The following is a 24,239-nucleotide window of genomic DNA, read 5'->3' on the forward strand; positions in this document are numbered from 1 at the left end:
TAGGATAGAGGTCTGATGACTGATAGGATAGAGGTCTGATAGGATATAGGTCTGATGACTGATAGGATAGAGGTCTGATGGGATAGAGGTCTGATAGGATATAGGTCTGATGACTGATAGGATAGAAGTCTGATGACTGATAGGATAGAGGTCTGATGACTGATAGGATAGAGGTCTGATAGGATATAGGTCTGATGACTGATAGGATATAAGTCTGATGACTGATAGGATAGAAGTCTGATGACTGATAGGATAGAGGTCTGATGACTGATAGGATAGAGGTCTGATAGGATATAGGTCTGATGACTGATAGGATATAAGTCTGATGACTGATAGGATAGAGGTCTGATGACTGATAGGATAGAGGTCTGATAGGATATAGGTCTGATGACTGATAGGATATAGGTCTGATGACTGATTGGATAGAGGTCTGATGACTGATTGGATAGAGGTCTGATGACTGATAGGATAGAGGTCTGATGACTGATAGGATAGAGGTCTGATGACTGATAGGATAGAGATCTGATAGGATATATAGGTCTGATGGGATAGAGGTCTGATGAGATATGGGTCTGATGGGATAGAGGTCTGATAGGATAGAGGTCTGATAGGATATATAGGTCTGATGGGATAGAGGTCTGATAGGATATAGGTCTGATAGGATAAAGGTCTGATAGGATATAGGTCTGATGACTGATAGGATAGAGGTCTGATGACTGATAGGATAGAGGTCTGATGACTGATAGGATAGAGGTCTGATGACTGATAGGATAGAGGTCTGATGACTGATATGATAGAGGTCTGATGGGATAGAGGTCTGATGACTGATAGGATAGAGGTCTGATGACTGATAGGATAGAGGTCTGATGGGATAGAGGTCTGATGGGATAGAGGTCTGATGACTAATAGGATAGAGGTCTGATGGGATAGAGGTCTGATGACTGATAGGATATAGGTCTGATGGGATAGAGGTCTGATAGGATATAGGTCTGATGACTGATAGGATAGAAGTCTGATGACTGATAGGATAGAGGTCTGATGACTAATAGGATAGAGGTCTGATAGGATATAGGTCTGATGACTGATAGGATATAAGTCTGATGACTGATAGGATAGAGGTCTGATGACTGATAGGATAGAGGTCTGATGACTGATAGGATAGAGGTCTGATAGGATATAGGTCTGATGACTGATAGGATAGAGGTCTGATGGGATAGAGGTCTGATAGGATATAGGTCTGATGACTGATAGGATAGAAGTCTGATGACTGATAGGATAGAGGTCTGATGACTGATAGGATAGAGGTCTGATAGGATATAGGTCTGATGACTGATAGGATATAAGTCTGATGACTGATAGGATAGAAGTCTGATGACTGATAGGATAGAGGTCTGATGACTGATAGGATAGAGGTCTGATAGGATATAGGTCTGATGACTGATAGGATATAAGTCTGATGACTGATAGGATAGAGGTCTGATGACTGATAGGATAGAGGTCTGATAGGATATAGGTCTGATGACTGATAGGATATAGGTCTGATGACTGATTGGATAGAGGTCTGATGACTGATTGGATAGAGGTCTGATGACTGATAGGATAGAGGTCTGATGACTGATAGGATAGAGGTCTGATGACTGATAGGATAGAGGTCTGATGACTGATAGGATAGAGGTCTGATGACTGATAGGATAGAGGTCTGATGACTGATAGGATAGAAGTCTGATGACTGATAGGATAGAGGTCTGATGACTGATATGATAGAGGTCTGATGGGATAGAGGTCTGATGACTGATAGGATAGAGGTCTGATGACTGATAGGATAGAGGTCTGATGACTGATAGGATAGAGGTCTGATGGGATAGAGGTCTGATGGGATAGAGGTCTGATGACTAATAGGATAGAGGTCTGATGGGATAGAGGTCTGATGACTGATAGGATATAGTTCTGATGGGATAGAGGTCTGATAGGATATAGGTCTGATGACTGATAGGATAGAAGTCTGATGACTGATAGGATAGAGGTCTGATGACTGATAGGATAGAGGTCTGATAGGATATAGGTCTGATGACTGATAGGATATAAGTCTGATGACTGATAGGATAGAGGTCTGATGACTGATAGGATAGAGGTCTGATGACTGATAGGATAGAGGTCTGATAGGATATAGGTCTGATGACTGATAGGATAGAGGTCTGATGGGATAGAGGTCTGATAGGATATAGGTCTGATGACTGATAGGATAGAAGTCTGATGACTGATAGGATAGAGGTCTGATGACTGATAGGATAGAGGTCTGATAGGATATAGTTCTGATGACTGATAGGATATAAGTCTGATGACTGATAGGATAGAGGTCTGATGACTGATAGGATAGAGGTCTGATGACTGATAGGATAGAGGTCTGATAGGATATAGGTCTGATGACTGATAGGATAGAGGTCTGATGACTGATAGGATAGAGGTCTGATAGGATATAGGTCTGATGACTGATAGGATAGAGGTCTGATGACTGATAGGATAGAGGTCTGATGACTGATAGGATAGAGGTCTGATGACTGATAGGATAGAGGTCTGATGACTGATAGGATATAGGTCTGATGACTGATAGGATAGAGGTCTGATGACTGATAGGATAGAGGTCTGATGACTGATAGGATAGAGGTCTGCAGACTAGTGCTGAGGTCTGTTGTTTACCCTACATGTACATGTCACTACAGATAAATGCACATCTACACACACTCATATGTAAACAGGCACACATACACACGTACATCCATGTGCACACGCACACAGTAGTCATGCCTTCCTCGCCCCAATGCTACACACTCAGTAACTCGTTAACCTTGTCTACACACAACTCACACAATATCAGAGTCACACTGTCACTGACCACAGAGTCAAAAATACACACTCTGAACCCTTCTCAAACAAAGTATTGTCACATAGGCTGACTCAGAATCACATGATGAATACTACCACACGGTCAAAAGCAATCAACTACAATTCAGTTAAAACTGAATCAGAATGACAAAAAGAGTCCCAAAATCTCACCACACAGATACAGTACAATATTTTAGTCGCAGTGCTTGAGGCTACAGAGACTGTGAAAGGTAGCCCTTTCCCTCTTACTGTCACTGTCGCAGCCACACACAGGTGAAAGGCACTGCTGATGACAGCATCATTCTCCACAGAGAAAAGAGAGGATGGGGTGAGGAGAGGAGAGGACTGTCTCCACTGTGAGAAGAGAGGATGGGGTGAGGAGAGGAGAGGACCATCCCCAATGAGAGAAGAGAGGGTGGGGTGAGGTGAGGAGAGGACTGTCCCCACCGAGAGAGGAGAGGATGGGGTGAGGAGAGGAGAGGACTGTCCCACTGAGAGAGCAGAGGATGGGGTGAGGAGAGGAGAGGACTGTCCCACTGAGAGAGCAGAGGATGGGGTGAGGAGAGGACTGTCCCACTGAGAGAGCAGAGGATGGGGTGAGGAGAGGAGAGGACTGTCCCCACCGAGAGAGGAGAGGAAGGGGTGAGGAGAGGACTGTCCCACTGAGAGAGCAGAGGATGGGGTGAGGAGAGGAGAGGACTGTCTCCACAGAGAGAAGAGAGGATGGGGTGAGGAGAGGAGAGGACCGTCCCCACTGAGAGAGGAGAGGATGGGGTGAGGAGAGGAGAGGACTGTCCCCACCGAGAGAGGAGAGGATGGGGTGAGGAGAGGAGAGGACTGTCTCCACTGGGATGAGGAGAAGATGGGGTGAGGAGAGGACTGTCCCACTGAGAGAGGAGAGGATGGGTTGAGGAGAGGACTGTCCCCACCGAGAGAGGAGAGGATGGGGTGAGGAGAGGACTGTCCCACTGAGAGAGCAGAGGATGGGGTGAGGAGAGGAGAGGACTGTCTCCACAGAGAGAGGAGAGGATGGGGTGAGGAGAGGACTGTCCCCACCGAGAGAGGAGAGGATGGGGTGAGGAGAGGAGAGGACCGTCCCCACTGAGAGAGGAGAGGATGGGGTGAGGAGAGGACTGTCCCACTGAGAGAGCAGAGGATGGGGTGAGGAGAGGACTGTCCCACTGAGAGAGCAGAGGATGGGGTGAGGAGAGGAGAGGACTGTCTCCACTGAGAGAGGAGAGGATGGGGTGAGGAGAGGACTGTCCCACTGAGAGAGCAGAGGATGGGGTGAGGAGAGGAGAGGACTGTCCCCACCGAGAGAGGAGAGGAAGGGGTGAGGAGAGGACTGTCCCACTGAGAGAGCAGAGGATGGGGTGAGGAGAGGAGAGGAGAGGACTGTCCCCACCGAGAGAGGAGAGGAAGGGGTGAGGAGAGGACTGTCCCACTGAGAGAGCAGAGGATGGGGTGAGGAGAGGAGAGGACTGTCTCCACAGAGAGAAGAGAGGATGGGGTGAGGAGAGGAGAGGACCGTCCCCACTGAGAGAGGAGAGGATGGGGTGAGGAGAGGAGAGGACTGTCCCCACCGAGAGAGGAGAGGATGGGGTGAGGAGAGGAGAGGACTGTCTCCACTGGGATGAGGAGAAGAGAGGACTGTCCCCACTGAGAGAACAGAGGATGGGGTGAGGAGAAGAGAGGACTGTCCCCATTGAGAGAGGAGAGGATGGGGTGAGGAGAAGAGTGGACTGTCCCCATTGAGAGAGGAGAGGATGGGGTGAGGAGAAGAGAGGACTGTCCTCACTGAGAGAACAGAGGATGGGGTGAGGAGAAGAGAGGACTGTCCTCACTGAGAGAGGAGAGGATGGGGTGAGGAGAAGAGAGGACTGTCCCCATTGAGAGAGGAGAGGATGGGGTGAGGAGAAGAGAGGACTGTCCCCATTGAGAGAGGAGAGGATGGGGTGAGGAGAAGAGAGGACTGTCCTCACTGACAGAGGAGAGGATGGGGTGAGGAGAGGACTGTCCCCACTGAGAGAAGAGAGGATGGGGTGAGGAGAGGAGAGGACTGTCCCCACTGAGAGATAAGAGGATGGGGTGAGGAGAAGAGAGGACTGTCCCCACAGAAAGAAGAGAGTATGGGGTGAGGAGAGGAGAGGACTGTCCCCAAAGAGGAACAGAGAATGAGACTGGGTAGAAGGGAGGAGAGGGGAACTCCCACCATAGACAAACAGACAGACTGACAGGAATATAGATTTGGAAAAGTGAGGATGGGGTGAAGACTGTCCCTACAGACAAAGAGACAGACTGACTGAGACTTGGCAGGAAAGAGGAAAGGAAAGGACAAGAAAGATAAGAAAATAAAAGGAAAGGCAAAGGGACAGAAATGAGAGCTGATAGTGGGGCAATAAATTAAAGGAGGACAATGAAACAGAAAAGGGGAGAATATAGGAGAGGAGGAACCAATGGAGCAGACACAGGGAGAAAGGTGTCAGCCATTTTACATCAGACTGCACTCACACTAGGAGACAGAGGGGGGCATAAGAGAGAGAGAAGGATCGAGGGAGAAACAGGATGTGTGGGAGGAGGTGGAGATAGCAAGATCAGCTCTGTGTGAGAGAGAAGGGAAGATGGAGTGAGAGAAAGTAAGAAGCACAAACTAAGGAGAGAGCAAGTGGGAAATAGCTAAGAAACAGAGTGGCTGTTAGAATAAGGGAGAGGGAGAGAGAAGGAGAGAAAGGGGGAGAGAAGGATGGAGAGAAGGAGGGAGAGGGGGAGATAATCTTGGAGGGGAGAGAAGGAGGGAGGGGGAGAGAGTAGGAGGTTGAGGGGGAGAGAAGGATGGAGAGGGGAAGAGAAGAAGGGAGAGGGAGAGGGGAAGAGAAGGAAGGAGAGGGGGATAAAATTAGGGAGAGGGGGGAAGGTGGGAGAGGGTGTAGAGAAGGAGGGAGAAGGGGAGAGGAGGAGAGAAGGAGGGAGAGGGGGATAGATGGGGAGAAGAGAGAGAGGGCTGTATGAGTCATTTAGTCTCATAGCGTAATATTCCTCCATTACACCGACATCCCACTGTTAATTCATACAGGACGCCCACTAGATAAGATGGTGGGAAAGAGAGTAGAGGAGAGCATTGACTGACAGAGGCAGAGGAACAACACACACACACACAGCAAAGAAGGGTGGATAAATAGGTTTGACAGGCAAAGCTTGAGCAGGTCTGCCTCGCTGTGCAGATGGTTATCTCACTGACGTTAAGCTATTATAATGCAGTTATTACCCACAATGCCCAAATCTCTGAAAAATCTTCTTTATGGCAGATGGTCTCCCTAAAAATAAACAGCCCACAGACAGAAACAGAGAGGGACATAAAAAACTACATGTGGGCTAGATGAGTCACTCACTGTCCAGGCCTCAAGTACTCTCAATCGTGGGCAGTTATTTCCAGGAAAGCAGGGCTCAAAATGTATCAAAGAGAGATTGCCAACCCTTAAAAAGACACAGTTAGATAAAAGCAGCAAACACAGGAGCATCGTCCTCCCATTAACCTGTGAATATAGAGTTGTAAACATATGTACAGGGAATAGAGAGAACAGTGGTCTTCTGAGACCTGGCCTTTTCACATATGAATGGAAATACACCGGTCAAGACGCATGCATTAACCAATGGTGTGTGTGTGTGTGTGTGTGTGTGTGTGTGTGTGTGTGTGTGTGTGTGTGTGTGTGTGTGTGTGTGTGTGTGTGTGTGTGTGTGTGTGTGTGTGTGTGTGTGTGTGTGTGTGTGTGTGTGTGTGTGTGTGTGTGTGTGTGTGTGTGTGTGTGTGTGTGTGTGTGTGTGTGGCCTACGTGTGGGGGATCATGCAGGACGTCAACCCACCTGGGACATTCAATACACAACTGAAATCTCTCATAACGGATCCAGCCTTACCCAGGATGTGAACACACCAGGAAGGGCAAATGGCCACAGGGGAGTCAAAACCCTGCAGTTGGTGACTCTGCTCTGCTATCTCCAACAGCCAGAAAAACACTTTCCATTCAGTCTTCTATCGGTGGATAAACGTCAACATTAAATGGATTCGTCAGTGAGGTGTCCATCAGCAACTGTGGCCACATTCAAGTGTAGGCGTCTTACATCTAGTCAGCCTGCAGTGGGCATCGTTACAGTGTGTATGGACAGGCAGCTTAACAGGGCTGAGTTCAACATGCTAAAAACATTTTGCAGTGTGGCACAAACATTTGTACAATCTTGAATGAAAGGTCACAGTAACATCGAAATATTCCTTTTCTTCAGCCATCATTCTGCAAGTGGACGTTCAACAAATGTGTTTAGGTCGTATAACTCTATACTGTGTGGCTCTTCTGGCTCAGTGACTTGGATGACCTCCTAGTGACCTCTATGGGAACACACAGGCTCCACAAGACTGGATAAGAGTACAGACAGAGTACTGTAAGAGTATAGACTACAGTAAGATAAGAGTATAGACTACTGTAAGAATATAGACGACAGTAAGATAAGAGTATAGACTACTGTAAGATAAGAGTATAGACTACTGTAAGATAAGATTATAGACTACTGTAAGAATATAGATGACAGTAAGATAAGAGTATAGACTACTGTAAGATAAGAGTATACACTACAGTAAGACAAGAGTATAGACTACTGTAAGGTAAGAGTATAGACTACTGTAAGATAAGAGTATAGACTACTCTAAGATAAGAGTATAGAATACTCTAAGATAAGAGAATTTGAAACTGTAAGATAAGAGTATAGACCACTGTAAGAGTATAGAATACTGTAAGATAAGAGTACTATAAGATAAGAGTATTTGAAACTGTAAGATAAGAGTACTTGCTACTGTAAGATAAGATCATTTGAAACTGTAAGATAAGAGCATAGACTACTGTAAGAAAAGAGTATAGACTAACGTAAGATAAGAGTATAGACTACTGTAATATAAGAGTATAGACTAACGTAAGATAAGAGTATAGACTACTGTAATATAAGAGTACTTGCTACTGTAAGATAAGAGTATAGAGGACGGTAAGATGAGAGTATAGACTACTGTAAGATAAGAGCATAAACTACTGTAAGAAAAGAGTTTAGACTACTGTAAGATAAGATGGAGTATTTGAGACTACTGTAAGATAAGAGTATAGACTACAGTAAAATAAGAGTATAGACTACAGTAAGATAAGAGTATAGACTACTATAAGAAAAGAGTATAGAATACTGTAAGATAAGAGTATAGAATACAGTAAGAAAAGAGTATAGACTACTATAAGAAAAGAGTATAGAATACTGTAAGATAAGAGTATAGAATACAGTAAGAAAAGAGTATAGACTACTATAAGATTATAAGAGTACTTGCTACTGTAAGATAAGATCATTTGAAACTGTAAGAAAAGAGTATAGACTAACGGAAGATAAGAGTATAGACTACTGTAATATAAGAGTACTTGCTACTGTAAGATAAGAGTATAGAGAACGGTAAGATAAGAGCATAGACTACTGTAAGATAAGAGTTTAGACTACCGTAAGATAAGAGTTTAGACTACCATAAGATAAGAGTTTAGACTACTGTAAGATAAGAGTATAGACTACAGTAAGATAAGAGCATAGACTACTGTAAGAAAAGAGTATAGACTACTGTAAGATAAGAGTTTAGACTACCGTAAGATAAGAGTTTAGACTACCATAAGATAAGAGTTTAGACTACTGTAAGAAAAGAGTATAGACTACTGTAAGATAAGAGTTTAGACTACCGTAAGATAAGAGTTTAGACTACCATAAGATAAGAGTTTAGACTACTGTAAGATAAGAGTATAGACTACAGTAAGATAAGAGTATAGACTACAGTAGGAAAAGAGTATAGAATACTGTAAGATAAGAGTATAGAATACAGTAAGAAAAGAGTATATACTACTGTAAGATAAGATTATTTGCTACTGTAAGATAAGAGTACTTGCTACTGTAAGATAAGATCATTTGAAACTGTAAGATAAGAGCATAGACTACTGTAAGATAAGAGTATAGACTATGGTAAGATGAGAGTATAGACCACTCTAAGATAAGAGAATTTGAAAGATAAGAGTATAGACTACTTTAAGATAAGAGAATTTGAAACTGTAAGATAAGAGTATAGACCATGTAAAGGCTGATACTGTGTATCCACACTGACATTCCTCCCCCTTAAGAGCTCAAAATAGACAGCTGATTCAGAAAACCTTATGTTGTGCATGTGAAACTGTACAGTGCATTCAGAAAGGATTCAGACCCCTTGACTTTTTCCACATTTTGTTACGTTACAGCCTTCTTCTAAAATGGATTCAATAAAATAAAAACTCATTAATCTACACACAAAACCCCATAATCAAATCAAAGTTGATTTGCCACGTGCGCCGAATACAAAACCTTACAGTGAAATGCTTACTTACAAGCCCTTAACCAACAATGCAGTTTTCAAGTAAATAATAAGTATTAATAAGTATTAGGTAAACAATAGATAAGTTAAGGGGGGGGGGGGGGCACAATGCATAGTCCGGGGGAGACATTTGATTAGCTTTTCAAAGTTGAAACAGCTGACAAAGCGAAAACAGGTTTTTAAACATTTTTGCACATTTATACTTTTTTTTGAAATACCTTATTTACATAAGTATTCAGAGTCTTTGCTATGAGACTCGAAATTCTACAACTTGATGGGAGTCCACCTGTGGTAAATTCTATTGGTTGGACATGATTTGGAAAGGCACAAACCTGTCTATATAAGGTCCCACAGTTGACAGTGCATGTCAGAGAAAAAAACAAGCCATGAGGTTGAAGGAATTGCCCGTAGAGCTCCGAGACAGGATTGTGTCGAGACACAGATCTGGGGAAGGCTACCAAAAAATGTCTGCAGCATTGAAGGTCACCAAGAACAGTGGCCTCCATCATTCTTTAGTGGAATACGTTTGGAACCACCAAGACTCTTCCTAGAGCTGGTCAAACTGAACAATCAGGGGAGACGAGCCTCGGTCAGGGAGGTGACCAAGAACCCAATGATCACGCTGACAGAGCTCCAGAGTTCCTGTGTGGAGATGGGAGAACCTCACAGAAGGACAACTCCACCAATCAGACCTTCATGGTAGAGTGGACAGACGGATGCCACTCCTGAGTAAAAGAGTTTGACAAAAGGCACCTAAAGGACTGTCAGACCATGAGAAACAAGATTCTCTGATCTGATGAAATTAAGATTGATCTATTTGGCTTGAATGCCAAGTGTCACATCTGGAGGAAACCTGGTAGCATCCCTACGGTGAAGCATGGTGGTGGAAGCATCATGCTGTGGGGATGTTTTTCAGCGGCAGGGACTGGGAAACTAGTCAGGCTGAAGGAAAGATGAACGGAGCAAAGTAACCTGATCCAGAGTGCTCAGGATCTCAGACTGGGGCAAAGATTCACCTTCCAACAGGACAATGACCCTATGCACACATCCAAGACAACACAGGAGTGGCTTCGGGACAAGTCTCTGAATGTCCTTGACTGGCCCAGCCAGAGCCCAGACCTGAACCCGATTGAACATCTCTGGAGACACCTGAAAATAGTTATGCGGCGATGCTCCACATCCAGCCTGACAGATCTTGAGAGGATCTGCAGAGAAGAATGGGAGAAACAGCTGTGCCAAGCTTGTACCATCATACCTAAGAAGATTCTAAGGTGATTTGAGAGAGAGAGAAAGAGATAGAGATCAGAGGGACAGAGTCAGAGAGAAAAGACCCGGAGGGGATCAGAGGGTCAGTGGAATGGATGAAAGGAGAGAGGAACAGGCAATATACTGATTAACAAGAGAAATGAGAGCAAGAGAGATCCAGAGATAATGATACCGTGAGAAAATGAGAGAAAGGAAGATATATAGATTGACAGAGGACAGAGGAAGAGAGAGAGAGAGAGAGAGAGAGAGAGAGAGAGAGAGAGAGAGAGAGAGAGAGAGAGAGAGAGAGAGAGAGAGAGAGAGAGAGAGAGAGAGAGAGAGAAAGAGAGAGAGAGAGAGAGAGAGAGAGAGAGAGAGAGAGAGAGAGAGAGAGAGAGAGAGAGAGAGAGAGAGATAAAGAAAGAAAGAAAGAAAGAAAGAAAGAAAGAAAGATATATAGATTGGACAGAGGAAGAGAGAGAGAGAGAGAGAGAGAGAGAGAGAGAGAGAGAGAGGTAAAGAGAGAGAGAGAGAGAGAGAGAGAGAGAGAGAGAGAGAGAGAGAGAGAGAGAGAGAGAGAGAGAGAGAGAGAGAGAGAGAAGAGAGAGAGAGAGAGATAAAGAGAGAGAGAGAGAGATAAAGAGAGAGAGAGAGAGAAAGAGAGAGAGAGAGAGAGAGAGAGAGAGAGAGAGAGAGAGAGAGAGAGAGAGAGAGAGAGAGAGAGAAAGAAAGAAAGAAAGAAAAAGATATATAGATTGGAAAGAGGGACAGAGAGAGAGAGAGAGAGAGAGAGAGAGAGAGAGAGAGAGAGAGAGAGAGAGAGAGAGAGAGAGAGAGAGAGAGAGAGAGAGAGAGAGAGAAGTTTGAAAGAGAGGGATAGAGAAAGAGAGACAGAGTCAGAGAGAAAATAACCTACAGAGTAGACCTATCCTCTGGGTGTAGGCTAACTGCAGAGAGAAAACAGGGTCAGGGCTCACTGGACTGGGACAAAACCAGAACTGACATGACCCTTCACAGCAGAACCAACCATGCCAGATAGAACCAAAACTAACTGGATGCGACCTACCCACTCTGAACCAAAGCAAAGGACATGGCATAAAAACTGCTTAATGGATCCCCTGGCCTACTGTAATCACTGAGATAATGAACCAACAATGATAATAAACCAACTCTGTTATTTATACTTAGCGTTTAACGCTCTTCCTTGTTGAGTCAGTGCCAATACAATGTCAATGCAAGTCAAATCAAATGTTCTAATCAAATCAAATGGTATTTGTCACATTCGCCGAACATAACAGGCGTAGTAGAGTTTATCATGAAATGCTTACTTACAAGCCCTTAACCAACAGTGCAGTTCAAGAAAATATAGTGAAGGAAAGATTTACTACATAAATTAAAGTAACACAAGAAAATAACAACGAGGCTATATACAGGGGGTATTTTTACATAGATAATAAGCAGCAAGTAGCAGCAGTGTAAAAACAAAGGGGGGTCAATGCAAATTGTCCACACGGCCATTTGATGAATTGTTCAGCAGTCCTCACATATTGAGTGACATCCAGCTGTACTCGCTCTGTGTTCACAGTGAAGATGAATGCCTAGAGACAATACTTGTCCCCCATGACTGCGGTAGGGAACAACACACACACGGGGTCTGTGGGCCAACACCTAGCTCTGCCGCAGTTTCCATCTACGTCTGCTGACGTTAACACTAATACAGCCTGCTGATCCACCGTTGCCCACATCACCTGGATAGGACCATGATGTGCTGACTCTCACAGTAGCAGCCAGGGCGCCCTCAGAACTCCCTGTTCTCTCTGTGCCTGGCCTAACTCCAGACTCCACACCAACGTCCCCGTCCCCCCGGGACCGCTGCGCTAAAATAAATACCAGCCTACACAGACACAAGACTGAACTTCACTCAATTCTTTAGAGGTTAAGAGCGTGGGGCCAGAAACCAAAAGGTATATGGTTTGAATCCCCAAGCGGACAAGGTTGAAAAATCTGCCTCTCTGCCTTTGAGCAAGGCAGTTAATCTGAAACAACAACTGCTCCCAGGGCGCCGATGACGTGGATTAAGGCAGACCCCCCCCCGCACCTCTCTGGTTCAGTGGGTACAGCCATTTTCACAATGTTCAAGTTTGCACTCAGCAGACCTGAAATTTGCTCAGTGCTGAAGAAGATTTTAGGGAACATTGGTCCAGACACACTCACAGTGCCATTACCAAACCACATGCAAAGTTTTCCCCATAGCAGCACAGCCACACCGAGATAGGTCTTATGTTACTAACGGTGGTGAAAACACCTTGTTAAATAAACTGGGACTTCGTGCCCTTACTAATGAGCTCAACAGACTGTGACAGACAGAGACAGAGATGGGGAGGAGAGGCAGACAGCAGTAGACAGATTGAAGGATGCTGAAGAGAGAAGAAGGACAGAGAAAACAGAGGACGATGCCACAGCAGATGAGATGAACATCTTGCAGAGGCACTCTGTGCAAAATCCCCTGATACGTGAGAAGGACAGAGTGGAATAAGCAGTCCTGATTCCAGTACCTGGCAGCTCCTCAGATACACTCAGATCTCGCTTCCCATAATCTGTCCTAGAGGATCAGGGGGAGGCAAGGGGGAGACAGGGGGAATCAATCTTTTCTTGGATTTTTTTGGCTGGATGTGTCTTAATTTGGCGTTAGGGTTGTTGCATAACCTCCCCTCTGTATCTCTGTGTGTGTGAGGCAGTGGGTTGTCTCAGAGGGTCTGTCTTTATTTAGATGGGTTCTCTGGTGCCGCGCAGAATGACTGAACAGCTGAGGGAGTAACGCTGGTGTGTGTGTGTGTGTGTGTGTGTGTGTGTGTGTGTGTGTGTGTGTGTGTGTGTGTGTGTGTGTGTGTGTGTGTGTGTGTGTGTGTGTGTGTGTGTGTGTGTGTGTGTGTGTGTGTGTGTGTGTGTGTGTGTGTGTGTGTGTGTGTGTGTGTGTGTGTGTGTGTGTGTGTGTGTGTGTGTGTGTGTGTGTGTGTGTGGTGTGTGTGTGGTGTGTGTAAATTAGATTACCCTCACAGCTCTGACCTGGATGTGAGTGACGCTGTGTCCTACAAAGAGCAGCACAGAACGTGTGCCTTCCTGACACACAGCAGCTTCAACCACATACAGAGCAACATCCCCGTTCACAGCCACAAACACAACCCCACAGGGATGGCAGAGAGAGAGAGAGAGAGAGAGAGAGAGAGAGAGAGAGAGAGAGAGAGAGAGAGAGAGAGAGAGAGAGAGAGATAAAGAGAGAGAGGGGGGGGGGGGATGTGGAGGGGGGAGAGGAACAGTAAATGGAGAAGGAGTGTGAGGAGAGATGGAGAGAAAGAGGACAGAAAGACAGTGGTAGAGAGGGAGAGGAGAAAGGGAGAGGTGGAAGACAGGAAGAGAGGCGAAGGGGACAGGAAGGGGAAAAAAGAGGGTTAAGGGATGCAGGGAAAGTAGAGCAAATAGGAGAGGGTTTAACATACAGAAAAGAGTGGAGGGAGCTGAGCAAAAGGGAAAGGCCATTGGATACCAAAGATGAAGCAGCAGGAACAAAAGAAGGGAGACAGAGAGAAAGGCAAAGGTAAAGAAGGGGTTGAAAAGGGGAGGTGAAACAGAGGAGAACCGAGTGCAGGGAACACAAATGAGGACAAAGACAGAGGATTCTGGGTAAAAAATTAAACAGAGATGAAGCAAAAGACCAGCGCTGAGAGAGAGAGAGAGAGAGAGAGAGAGAGAGAGAGAGAGAGAGAGAGAGAGAGAGAGAGAGAGAGAGAGAGAGAGAGAGAGAGAGAGAGAGAGAGAGAGAGAGAGAGAGAGAGAAAGTGAAGGGAATAGAAAAGGAAGTGGACTTGGGGTGAAAGAAGGCGGTGTGTGTGCAGCCATCTAAAATTAGGCCCATTCTCCTCCTGTTGGAATTGGGTACAACACTGCTTAAAAGCTTTGGTGTCTGATTGTAATACTCATGCCTGTCTGCAGTCTCCCTGTGGCACTGAAGACACACTGACAGAGAGAACCCTCTCACACAATTACTAAAGACAACTGACACACTGTCTGACACATCAGATCACAGAGGTGCATTACAGTGTGAGCAGTTCTGATCTCAGACACTTGGCAAGCTAACACAATTACACAGACTAACCAAGCACACACAAAGAGCCACTATAGCAAAGATAAACCACACCCTGAAAATGCAACAAACACTATGATTGAAGAACAAACGGTGCTATGATGAAAGAGGTTACACACTCAGACACATACTGTTGTGAATTTAATACAGTTGCTTGCATATTTTCACAAGCACAGCCTTCTGTTCTAAAGATGACCTTGCCAACCACAGTCCCAATAGGTAAATGTACACACAACGATAGACCCCGAATACCTACACCACACAGACTAGGGATGAAGGGAGCAAATGTGGCCCAGTGAAACCATGTATATTCACGCTGTGTGTCAAGAGGGCCTGCAGAACACCAATGTGACCCACTGAAGTCATGACATCACTTGTTGGCTTAATGAGACACATACTGTCCAAGCACTCTCTTTCTACATCTACTCTCTCTCCATCTACTCTCTCTCCATCTACTCTCTCTCTATCTCTAAATCTACTCTCTATCATGACATCACTTGTTGGCTTAATGAGACACATACTGCCCAAGCACGCTAAATCTACTCTCTATCTCTCTCTCTATCTCCATCTACTCTCTCTCTATCTCTAAATCTACTCTCTATCTCTAAATCCACTCTCTTTCTACATCTACTCTCTCTCCATCTACTCTCTCTCTATCTCTAAATCTACTCTCTATAATGACATCACTTGTTGGCTTAATGAGACATATACTGTCCAAGCACGCTTGGCATTGACCCTGTGCACGCACTGAAACACACAGAGACTGACACATTTTAATGGAGCACTTTACTGCTTTTCTATTCTCCTTCTACCTATCTCTCCCATCTACTCTCTATCTACTCTCCATCTACTCTCTATCTACTCTCCATCTACCTATCTCTCCTTCTACTCTCCATCTACCTATCTCTCCATCTACTCTCCATATATCTATCTCTACATATACTCTCTATCTACTCTCCATATATCTATCTCTCCATATACTCTCCATATATCTATCTCTACATATACTCTCCATCTACTCTCCATATATCTATCTCTCCATATACTCTCCATATATCTATCTCTACATATACTCTCCATCTACTCTCCATATATCTATCTCTCCATCTACTCTCTATCTACTCTCCATATATCTATCTCTCCATCTACTCTCCATATATCTATCTCTCCATCTTCTCTGAATCTACTCTCTATCTCTAAATCTACATCTACTCTATCTCCATCTACTCTCCGTCTCTCAATCTCTGACTTCCCCCCATATCAGTAATTGCAGTACTGATATATAACTCTCTCTTCATCCTTGACTATCCCACCATCTCTCTTTGTCCATCTTCTGCATTGTTTCACATTCCTCTCAACCAATGTGTATACATGTCACTGAATAGGAATAACCTAGCAGTGCACTGCTGTTTTACCTAACCTCAGTCATACTATTCCTAGCCTATAGAATTACCAAAGTGTGAAATCTGAAGTGACCTAGTAGAGTAAAATAGAAAATGAACACAATTCAATAGATTTAACAACGTGTTGATGATGTATGTTCACATGTACTATGGCTTCTCTGTTGACACCATCAGTTGACCAACTTACAATGAGGATTGCGCTAACATAATCCATGGGTTTCACAAAAACATGAACCAATTTTCATTAAATAATGTGCGAGAAGGCATAGCCATAGAAAAGCCATCCCCTCCCCCTCCACTTCCACCTGCTCCCTCCCTTTCCCTCTCTCTCTCGTTGCTGAGACCGCTGCACTGCACGCGAGGCTCACCGACATGCTGTGGAAAACCAGCGAGGTAATTCTGCCAGTGTGTTGCTAGGGCAACACCACCATCCCCTAGACTCGACCCGGTTCAGCCACGCTCTCATAGCTAATGAGACACAACACCTGTGTTAGCCAATAGCATGAGACCATTTTTTGAAAATCAAAACAAAGGCCCATTACTATTTCAACCACACTGCATTAGAACACAGACTATGGGAACAGGGAAGGAACATTCGTCGCTGCTTGTGTTCCAAGCCCCATGTAAATAATGAATGGCAGCTCCCTCGGGAAGCCAAGCAGCGCACCCCCATCCCAACCTCCCCGGCTGGCCAGCAGTGCGCCAGAGGCGGGCAGCTCTCTCTCTCCCAGCCACAGGCACAGCTTCAGCAGCGCACGGCCCACATAATCGGTTACCACCACGGAGAGCAGGCCTTCAGACACATTCTCATTCAGACAAACAAGGAGGTGGAGTGGGTTCACACTCCAAAATATGTCGCTTAAAGTTTACTCCATTGTTCAATGTTTTAAATGTTTTACTGCATCTGGGAGAGTGCACACAGATGGTTTTGTCTTAACATCCTTCTTCAGTGTGGAGGTACGATGTTCTTTCATTCAAAACAGTATTTGTGAAGAACAACGGATGGGCAGAAGGTTCTTCTAATCGGCGTTGTCACACATCTGCCAATCAGAGACGCGGCCCCTCTGGTCTACCTGCTAACACATTTGTCACAAAAGAATACAGAATTATAGGGGATGGGAGCAGGCACGAAGGGCCCCTCACAAATCAATGGCCCCGGGTGTCCGCTCAGTCATACTCATTCACTCCCGGGCACACACACACACACACACACCACTGTTGTCTTACGAAGTCACATGCCACATGATAAGACAGGCTACTAACCCATCTTATTAAAACAACACAACAACTGTCACATTGTTAGAAACCAAAACAACTTGACTGTCTGGAAAATGATTAGTGTCCTAGGTTTCAAGGCTGCGTTAAATCTCCAGTAGACTCTCTTTCTGAGGGGTCGTAGCCCCACATATGGATTATGAAAAGCCTTTGATTGCTGAAATAGCTCCATTCAAGGCAACAACACAAGCTGAAGACGGAAATGTGTGGACCAAGGACCTGTAAATGAGGCTCAACGTACGACTCTGTAAGTGTGAGGCTGAAGTTTGCCCCATCCACTGACCTACAGCCAACATTATATTTGACCTATTTATAGTCAAAATAGTTCTTGGCCCACATGTTGGCCTGAGCAGGTTCACTAATCTATGAATTACATGGATATTTCCCTTGTTTTATTAATAAGTATCAACATTGTATCAATACAATACCAAGCCCAGGCTGACCCTCCTGACCAAGCAGACTGGAACCACCATGTATACCTGAGAAAACCATCCTCTTTCCTGCTCACCTCTAACCATATAGGATCAGAGCAGCCTACACATTCAAAGTGAGTTGTTTAGTGAAAACAGATGGGTAAGTAATGGGCTGTCAGGTGACATGTCCAACTAAATAAAGTCGTATACTCCTTTACGTCTCATGTTACAGCATGACAGCCGTGTAACCAAAATATTACATAGGCCCGTCCACTCCGTAACACAGTCAGCTCGTTGAGATATCCATGACAGGACAAAACAGGCTATATTAGGCCACCCATAGCAGATTTTAATATATTTTAGATTGATGACCTCCTTACCTCTCCAGAAGCACTTCTCCTGTGATCAGGTACCACTAGAGTATTCCCATTGCTGCCCGGGACTATAGTAGAACCTATACTCATTCTGGGTCCAACTAACATGTACCGTTTGTCTCCGGATCGGTACTGGATACTGTGGCACAGTGTCCCGTCGTAATTCACATCTTGTAAATACTTGGAGGAATCGTCTGGGGCTTTGGAGCACTGCATTACAATCAACACGATGATACTGATGATAAAAAGTGCTGAAACTGACATCAAAGTTATGATCAAATAAAATGTAACGCTCTTCTCCTCCTCGTCTTTTACTGCGCTTTTAACATCAGAAGCTGCAAAAGCCTCTTTGGGCTCCACAACGTTGATAATCACAGTAGCTGTTGCTGAGAGTGAAACGTTCCCATTGTCTTTTACCAGTATGACCAGTTTGTGCTCAGCCTCGTCTGTCTCTGTAAACGACCGAAGTGTCCTTATCTGTCCTGTATAACGGTCCAAGGCAAAGAGACTGTGGTCAGTAACTTCCTGCAGTGAAAATAATAACCAGCCGTTATATCCTATATCAGCGTCATAGGCTCTCACTTTAGTCACCAAATGGCCTGCGTTCACATTGCGGGGAATCTCCTCCACACCTTCAGTGGAACCATTAGCGCTGACTGGATACAAGATCACTGGAGCGTTGTCGTTCTGATCCAGGATGAACACATTCACCGTGACGTTGCTGCTTAGTGGTGGAGCTCCAGAGTCTGTAGCTACAACTTGGAATTTAAATGTTTTTAATGTTTCAAAGTCACAGCTTTGTAGGGCCAAAATGTTTCCATTTTCTGAATTTATGTTGAGGAAAGATGCCCATTTATTATCGTCACCAACGTCTCTCGGAATATGATATGAAATAAGTGCGTTTTCATCTATGTCACGATCAGATGCACTCACACAAAATACTGAGGCGCCTGGTTCGTTATTCTCAGTGACATAGAAAGTATAGGGGCTCAGTGAAAACTCTGGACTGTTGTCATTCACATCTGATACTACAACACTAATAGTCTTTACAGATGACAGAGGCGGATGGCCTTGGTCTGTGGCTACTATTGTTAGATCATATTGAGATACTTTCTCTCTATCCAGAGGTGACTTGGTCACTACCGAGTACATGTTGTCATGTAGAGATGGCAATAGCGTGAAAGGTACGTCTTCCAATACATGGCAGAGAACTTTCCCATTGAGAGCAGAGTCCAAATCAGTAACACTAATCAGTGCCACAGTGGTTCCGGGCCTAGAATCTTCGGGAATTGCCTTAGAAAATGACGTCACCTCTATCTCAGGTGCATTGTCGTTGAGGTCAACGATTTCAATTTTTACGCTTTTGTCTGTTGTCAGAGGAAGTTGTCCTTGATCTGATGCCTGTATGTCAAGCAGATAGCTATCCCTTTCCTCAAAATCTATTTGCCCTTGTACAGTTATTTCACCTGTAATGGTGTCTACATCAAAAAGTTTCCTTAACTTGCTGTTAATGTCATTGCCAAGTGAGTAAATTACATTACCATTCTGGCCACTATCTAAATCGGTGGCATTTACCCTGATGACCATAGTTCCCAAAGGAGCGTTTTCATTTACACTTACAGAATATATATCTTTAGTGAACACAGGACTATTGTCATTAACATCCAGTACATCCACTGATATTTCGAGAGTTCCAGATCTGGGTGGTTTTCCACCATCAATGGCAGTGAGGAGGAGTTTATGGCTTCTTACAGCTTCTCTATCGAACTGCTTCTGTAAAACCAACAACGGGATTTTACCGTCCTCACCTCGATCTTTAACCTCCAAACGAAAATGGTCATTATGATTCAGTTTATATTGTTGAACGGAGAATGGACCTTCATCTGGGTCACGCGCTGCTTGTAGCTGAAATCGCGCCCCCGGTAACCTGGACTCTGAAATCTCTAACCGTTTCTCTTTGTCGGGAAATCTGGGAGAATGGTCGTTAACATCTAACACCTCCACTGAGACATAATGGATCTCCAGCGGGTTCTCCAGAACGGTTTTCAGGTTGATCAAACACACGCTGCTCCGTTCACACAGCTCCTCTCGGTCTATTTTTCGGTTCACGTATAAGATGCCGTTATTCTGGTTTAGCTGGAAAAGGGGCTCGGTCGAGCCAGACACGATTCGAAATCCCCTCTCCTTTAAGGTGCTGAGATCTATTCCCAAATCCTTAGCTATATTCCCCAGGACAGTTCCTTCCTTAAGCTCTTCAGAGATGGAGTATCTAATCTGTGCAGATGCCACGGTCCAAAAAAAACCCATAGCAACCATGAAAACGACCCTCTGCCGTCGCTCCCGCCATTCCCCGCATCCTCTTTGTTCCATGTTTTTAAGGTTAAAGAGAAATTCAGAGCAGTTTCACTGCGCCTCTGCCGGCAACGTCATCTTATTCACTGCACTCCCAAATATAATCACAGCTCCTTATCTTACAATACGTCAGCGTTGAAAGGTTTCAAATGACAATTTATCCTCGAAGCTCACGGCTGTAGTCTGCTAGCGACGAAATACCAAACCAGCTATAAAGGGAGGACTCAAAAGTATGACCAATAGAGTTATTTCATAACCCTTCTTCGACTTGCGCACTGACACCATGCGTTTCAGCCTCATATTGCAGGATCGAGTATAATTGGACCCTTTACGATCTTTTACTACACGAATACCGAGTGCTATTTCGAAAAAAAACATTGTACAAGAAAAAACAACATTACAAACCATGGTACGGGTTAGGCAAAGATGGGACATGCATGGGGAAGATCCTCATGAGACGTCAGGGTGCGCATGTAGGTTGATGTTTAGAAGTTTGCAACAAGTGTCCTACATAGACCTACATGGTCTGGACCATATGTCAATAAAGATTGAAAGGGCTTCTTCTATAGCCTAAGTGAAACTACAAAGCGTCTTTAACCATCTCAAGAGAGTTTTGTCACAACGCAGATGCCGAATGAACTCCACCAGGTTTCAGCACCATGGACAGCGGAAGTCCCTAGTACAGCGTCTTTTGACAAGAAACCCCCCGTGGGACAGCGCCCTCTGAGGTATACACAATATTTTTAATCGACCGATTCAGAAAACAACACAAACAAATGTGCGCTTTTGACACCTAAAATGGTGGCTATCATATGTGCCACCCCATAGACAACTCATACATTCAGTCCCTGGGGCACGGATCCTGTAACCATCAGAAATAGTACTTCGATTGAAAATACTGAGAACTAACGAGTAGTTAGTTCCTCATGACAATGGGGTCAACTTCTTACCTCTCCAGAAGCTCTCCTCCTGTGGTCCGGTACCACGAGAGTATTCCCGTTGCTACCCGGGACTATAGTAGAACCTATACTCATTCTGGGTCCAACTAACATGTACCGTTTGTCTCCGGATCGGTACTGGATGCTGTGGCACAGTGTCCCGTCGTAATTCACATCTTGTAAATACTTGGAGGAATCGACTGGGTCTTTGGAGCACTGCATTACAATCAACACGATGATACTGATGATAAAAAGTGCTGAAACTGACCCCAAAGTTATGATCAAATAAAATGTAACGCTGTTCTCCTCCTCGTCTTTTACTGCGCTTTTAACATCAGAAGCTGCAAAAGCCTCTTTGGGCTCCACAACGTTGATAATCACAGTAGCTGTTGCTGAGAGTGAAAAGTTCCCATTGTCTTTTACCAGTATGACCAGTTTATGCTCAGCCTCGTCTGTCTCTGTGAATGACCGAAGTGTCCTTATCTGTCCTGTATAACGGTCCAAGGCAAAGAGACTGTGGTCAGTAACTTCCTGCAGTGAAAATAATAACCAGCCGTTATATCCTATATCAGCGTCATAGGCTCTCACTTTAGTCACCAAATGGCCTGCGTTCACATTGCGGGGAATCTCCTCCACACCTTCAGCGGAACCGTTAGCGCTGACTGGATACAAGATCACTGGAGCGTTGTCGTTCTGATCCAGGATGAACACATTCACTGTGACGTTGCTGCTTAGTGACGGAGTTCCAGAGTCTGTAGCAACAACTTGGAATTTAAATGTTTTGAGGGTTTCAAAATCAAAGCTTTTTAGCGCCAAAATGTTTCCATTTTCTGAATTTATGTTGAGGAAAGATGCCCATTTATTATCGTCACCACCGTCTCTCGGAATATGATATGAAATAAGTGCGTTTTCATTTATGTCACGATCAGACGCACTCACACAAAATACTGAGGCGCCTGGGTGGTTATTCTCAGTGATATAGAAAGTATAGGGGCTCAGTGAAAACTCTGGACTGTTATCATTCACATCTGATACTACAACACTAATATACTTTACAGATGACAGGGACGGCAGGCCTGCATCTTTCGCAACGATTGTTAGATCATATTCAGACTGTTTTTCCCTATCCAGAGGTGACTTGGTGACTACCGAATACATGTTATCCTGTGAATACGGCGTTAGAGTGAACGGGACGCCATCGCTTATAGAACAGAGAAGTTTCCCATTGAGACCAGAGTCCTCATCACTGACACTGATTAGTGCTACAGTGGTACCGGGTCTGGAATCCTCGGGGATTGCGTTAGAAAAGGACGTCACCTCTATCTCGGGTGCATTATCATTCAGGTCAACTATCTTTACTGTTACGCTTTTGTCTGCTGTCAGGGGAGCAGATCCCTTATCCGATGCCTGTATATCAATCTCATAGCTGTCCTCTATTTCAAAATCGATCCATCCTTTGACAATTATCTCACCTGAGATAGCATCTACTTCAAAAAGTTCTCGTAACTTACTGTTCACATTACTACCAAAGGAATAAATGATTTCACCGTTGGAACCCTCGTCCAAATCCGTAGCGTTGACTTGTATGACCGTTGTGCCAATAGGAGAATTTTCATTTAGCGTCACAGAGTAGAATTCTTTAGTGAAAACAGGCATATTATCATTAACATCTAAAACGTCCACTAATATTTCTGTAGTACCAGACTTGGGAGGTTTGTCTCCGTCAATGGCTGTGAGCAGTAATTTATGCCTTTTCAAAGCTTCTCTATCTAGTGGTTTCTGGAGATTTAAGATAGGGATTTTACCATCCTTTCCACGGTCTTTTACTTCTAAACGGAAATGATCGCTTTGGCTGAGTTTATATTGCTGAACAGAATATATTCCACCGTCTGGGTCCCGGGCAGGTTGTAGCTGAAATCGCGCCCCTGGTAAGGCTGACTCATATATCTCTAACCGTTTCTGTTTCTCAGGAAAGCTGGGAGAATGGTCGTTAACATCTAACACCTCCACTGAGACATAATGGATCTCCAGCGGGTTCTCTAGAACGGTTTTCATGTTGATCAAACACACGCTGCTCCGTTCACACAGCTCCTCTCGGTCTATTTTTCGGAGCAAATACAAGATGCCGTCATTCTGGTTCACCTGGAAAGGGGGCTCGGTCGAGCCCGACACGATTCGAAATCCCCTCTCCTTCAAGGTACTCAGATCTATTCCCAAATCCTTAGCTATATTCCCCACGACAGTTCCTTCCTTAAGCTCTTCAGAGATGGAGTATCTTAACTGTGCCGACGCCCCGCTCCAAAAGAGAACCAAAGCAACCATGAAGACGACCCACTGCCGTCGCTGCCTCCATGCCCTGAATCCTCTTTGTTCCATGATTTCCAGATAAGTAAAAGCTCTACACAGTACTTCCGCTATGCCTCAATCTGGGGAAACGATCTATCCATTACATTCGTGACTATAACATCAGCTATTTATCCAAGGTTATATTTATTCTGGCAATGTAAGATATTATTCTCCCCACGATGCTGCATGACTAAATTCCGCCATCAACTGAATAATCTCCGAAACCAACAAGGGGGCGGACTCAAAATATGACGGGAGAAAATGTATCAGGAGTGTTATTCTAGTTGAGTACTGACACCTTGCGATACTACGTCACATTACAATATAATTTCAGAGTTTACATTTTTATATTTCAATACTGAAAACTACCTTGGCACAATACGCAATTGACAAAACGTTACTGCAAAATGAGTATAGATATGGGAGTTCTGGTTGAATATGACATATCATGATGTATTTACAA

The 24,239-nt window shown here is 44.6% G+C and overlaps 1 protein-coding gene across 4 annotated transcripts in view; it reads right to left on the reverse strand.

The window, feature by feature from the left end:
* Nucleotides 1-24,239, reverse strand: part of LOC124011672 (protocadherin alpha-C2-like) — a 234,905-nt gene that overhangs the window by 165,334 nt on the left and 45,332 nt on the right. For 2 of the 4 annotated variants that reach the window (XM_046325152.1, XM_046325142.1), the window contains exon 1: nucleotides 18,147-20,630. The exons of 1 other annotated variant lie outside the window; for it this stretch is intronic. In XM_046325152.1, the coding sequence (XP_046181108.1) occupies nucleotides 18,147-20,510 (2,364 nt within the window). In that variant the 5' untranslated portion in view covers nucleotides 20,511-20,630. Of the gene's footprint in view, nucleotides 1-18,146; nucleotides 20,631-21,442; nucleotides 23,967-24,239 lie in introns of those variants that run through there. One more of the 4 variants, XM_046325143.1, reaches the window with a different exon arrangement.

The sequence above is a fragment of the Oncorhynchus gorbuscha genome, linkage group LG23 (genome assembly GCF_021184085.1).
Source record: "Oncorhynchus gorbuscha isolate QuinsamMale2020 ecotype Even-year linkage group LG23, OgorEven_v1.0, whole genome shotgun sequence".
NCBI classification, from domain to species: domain Eukaryota; kingdom Metazoa; phylum Chordata; class Actinopteri; order Salmoniformes; family Salmonidae; genus Oncorhynchus; species Oncorhynchus gorbuscha.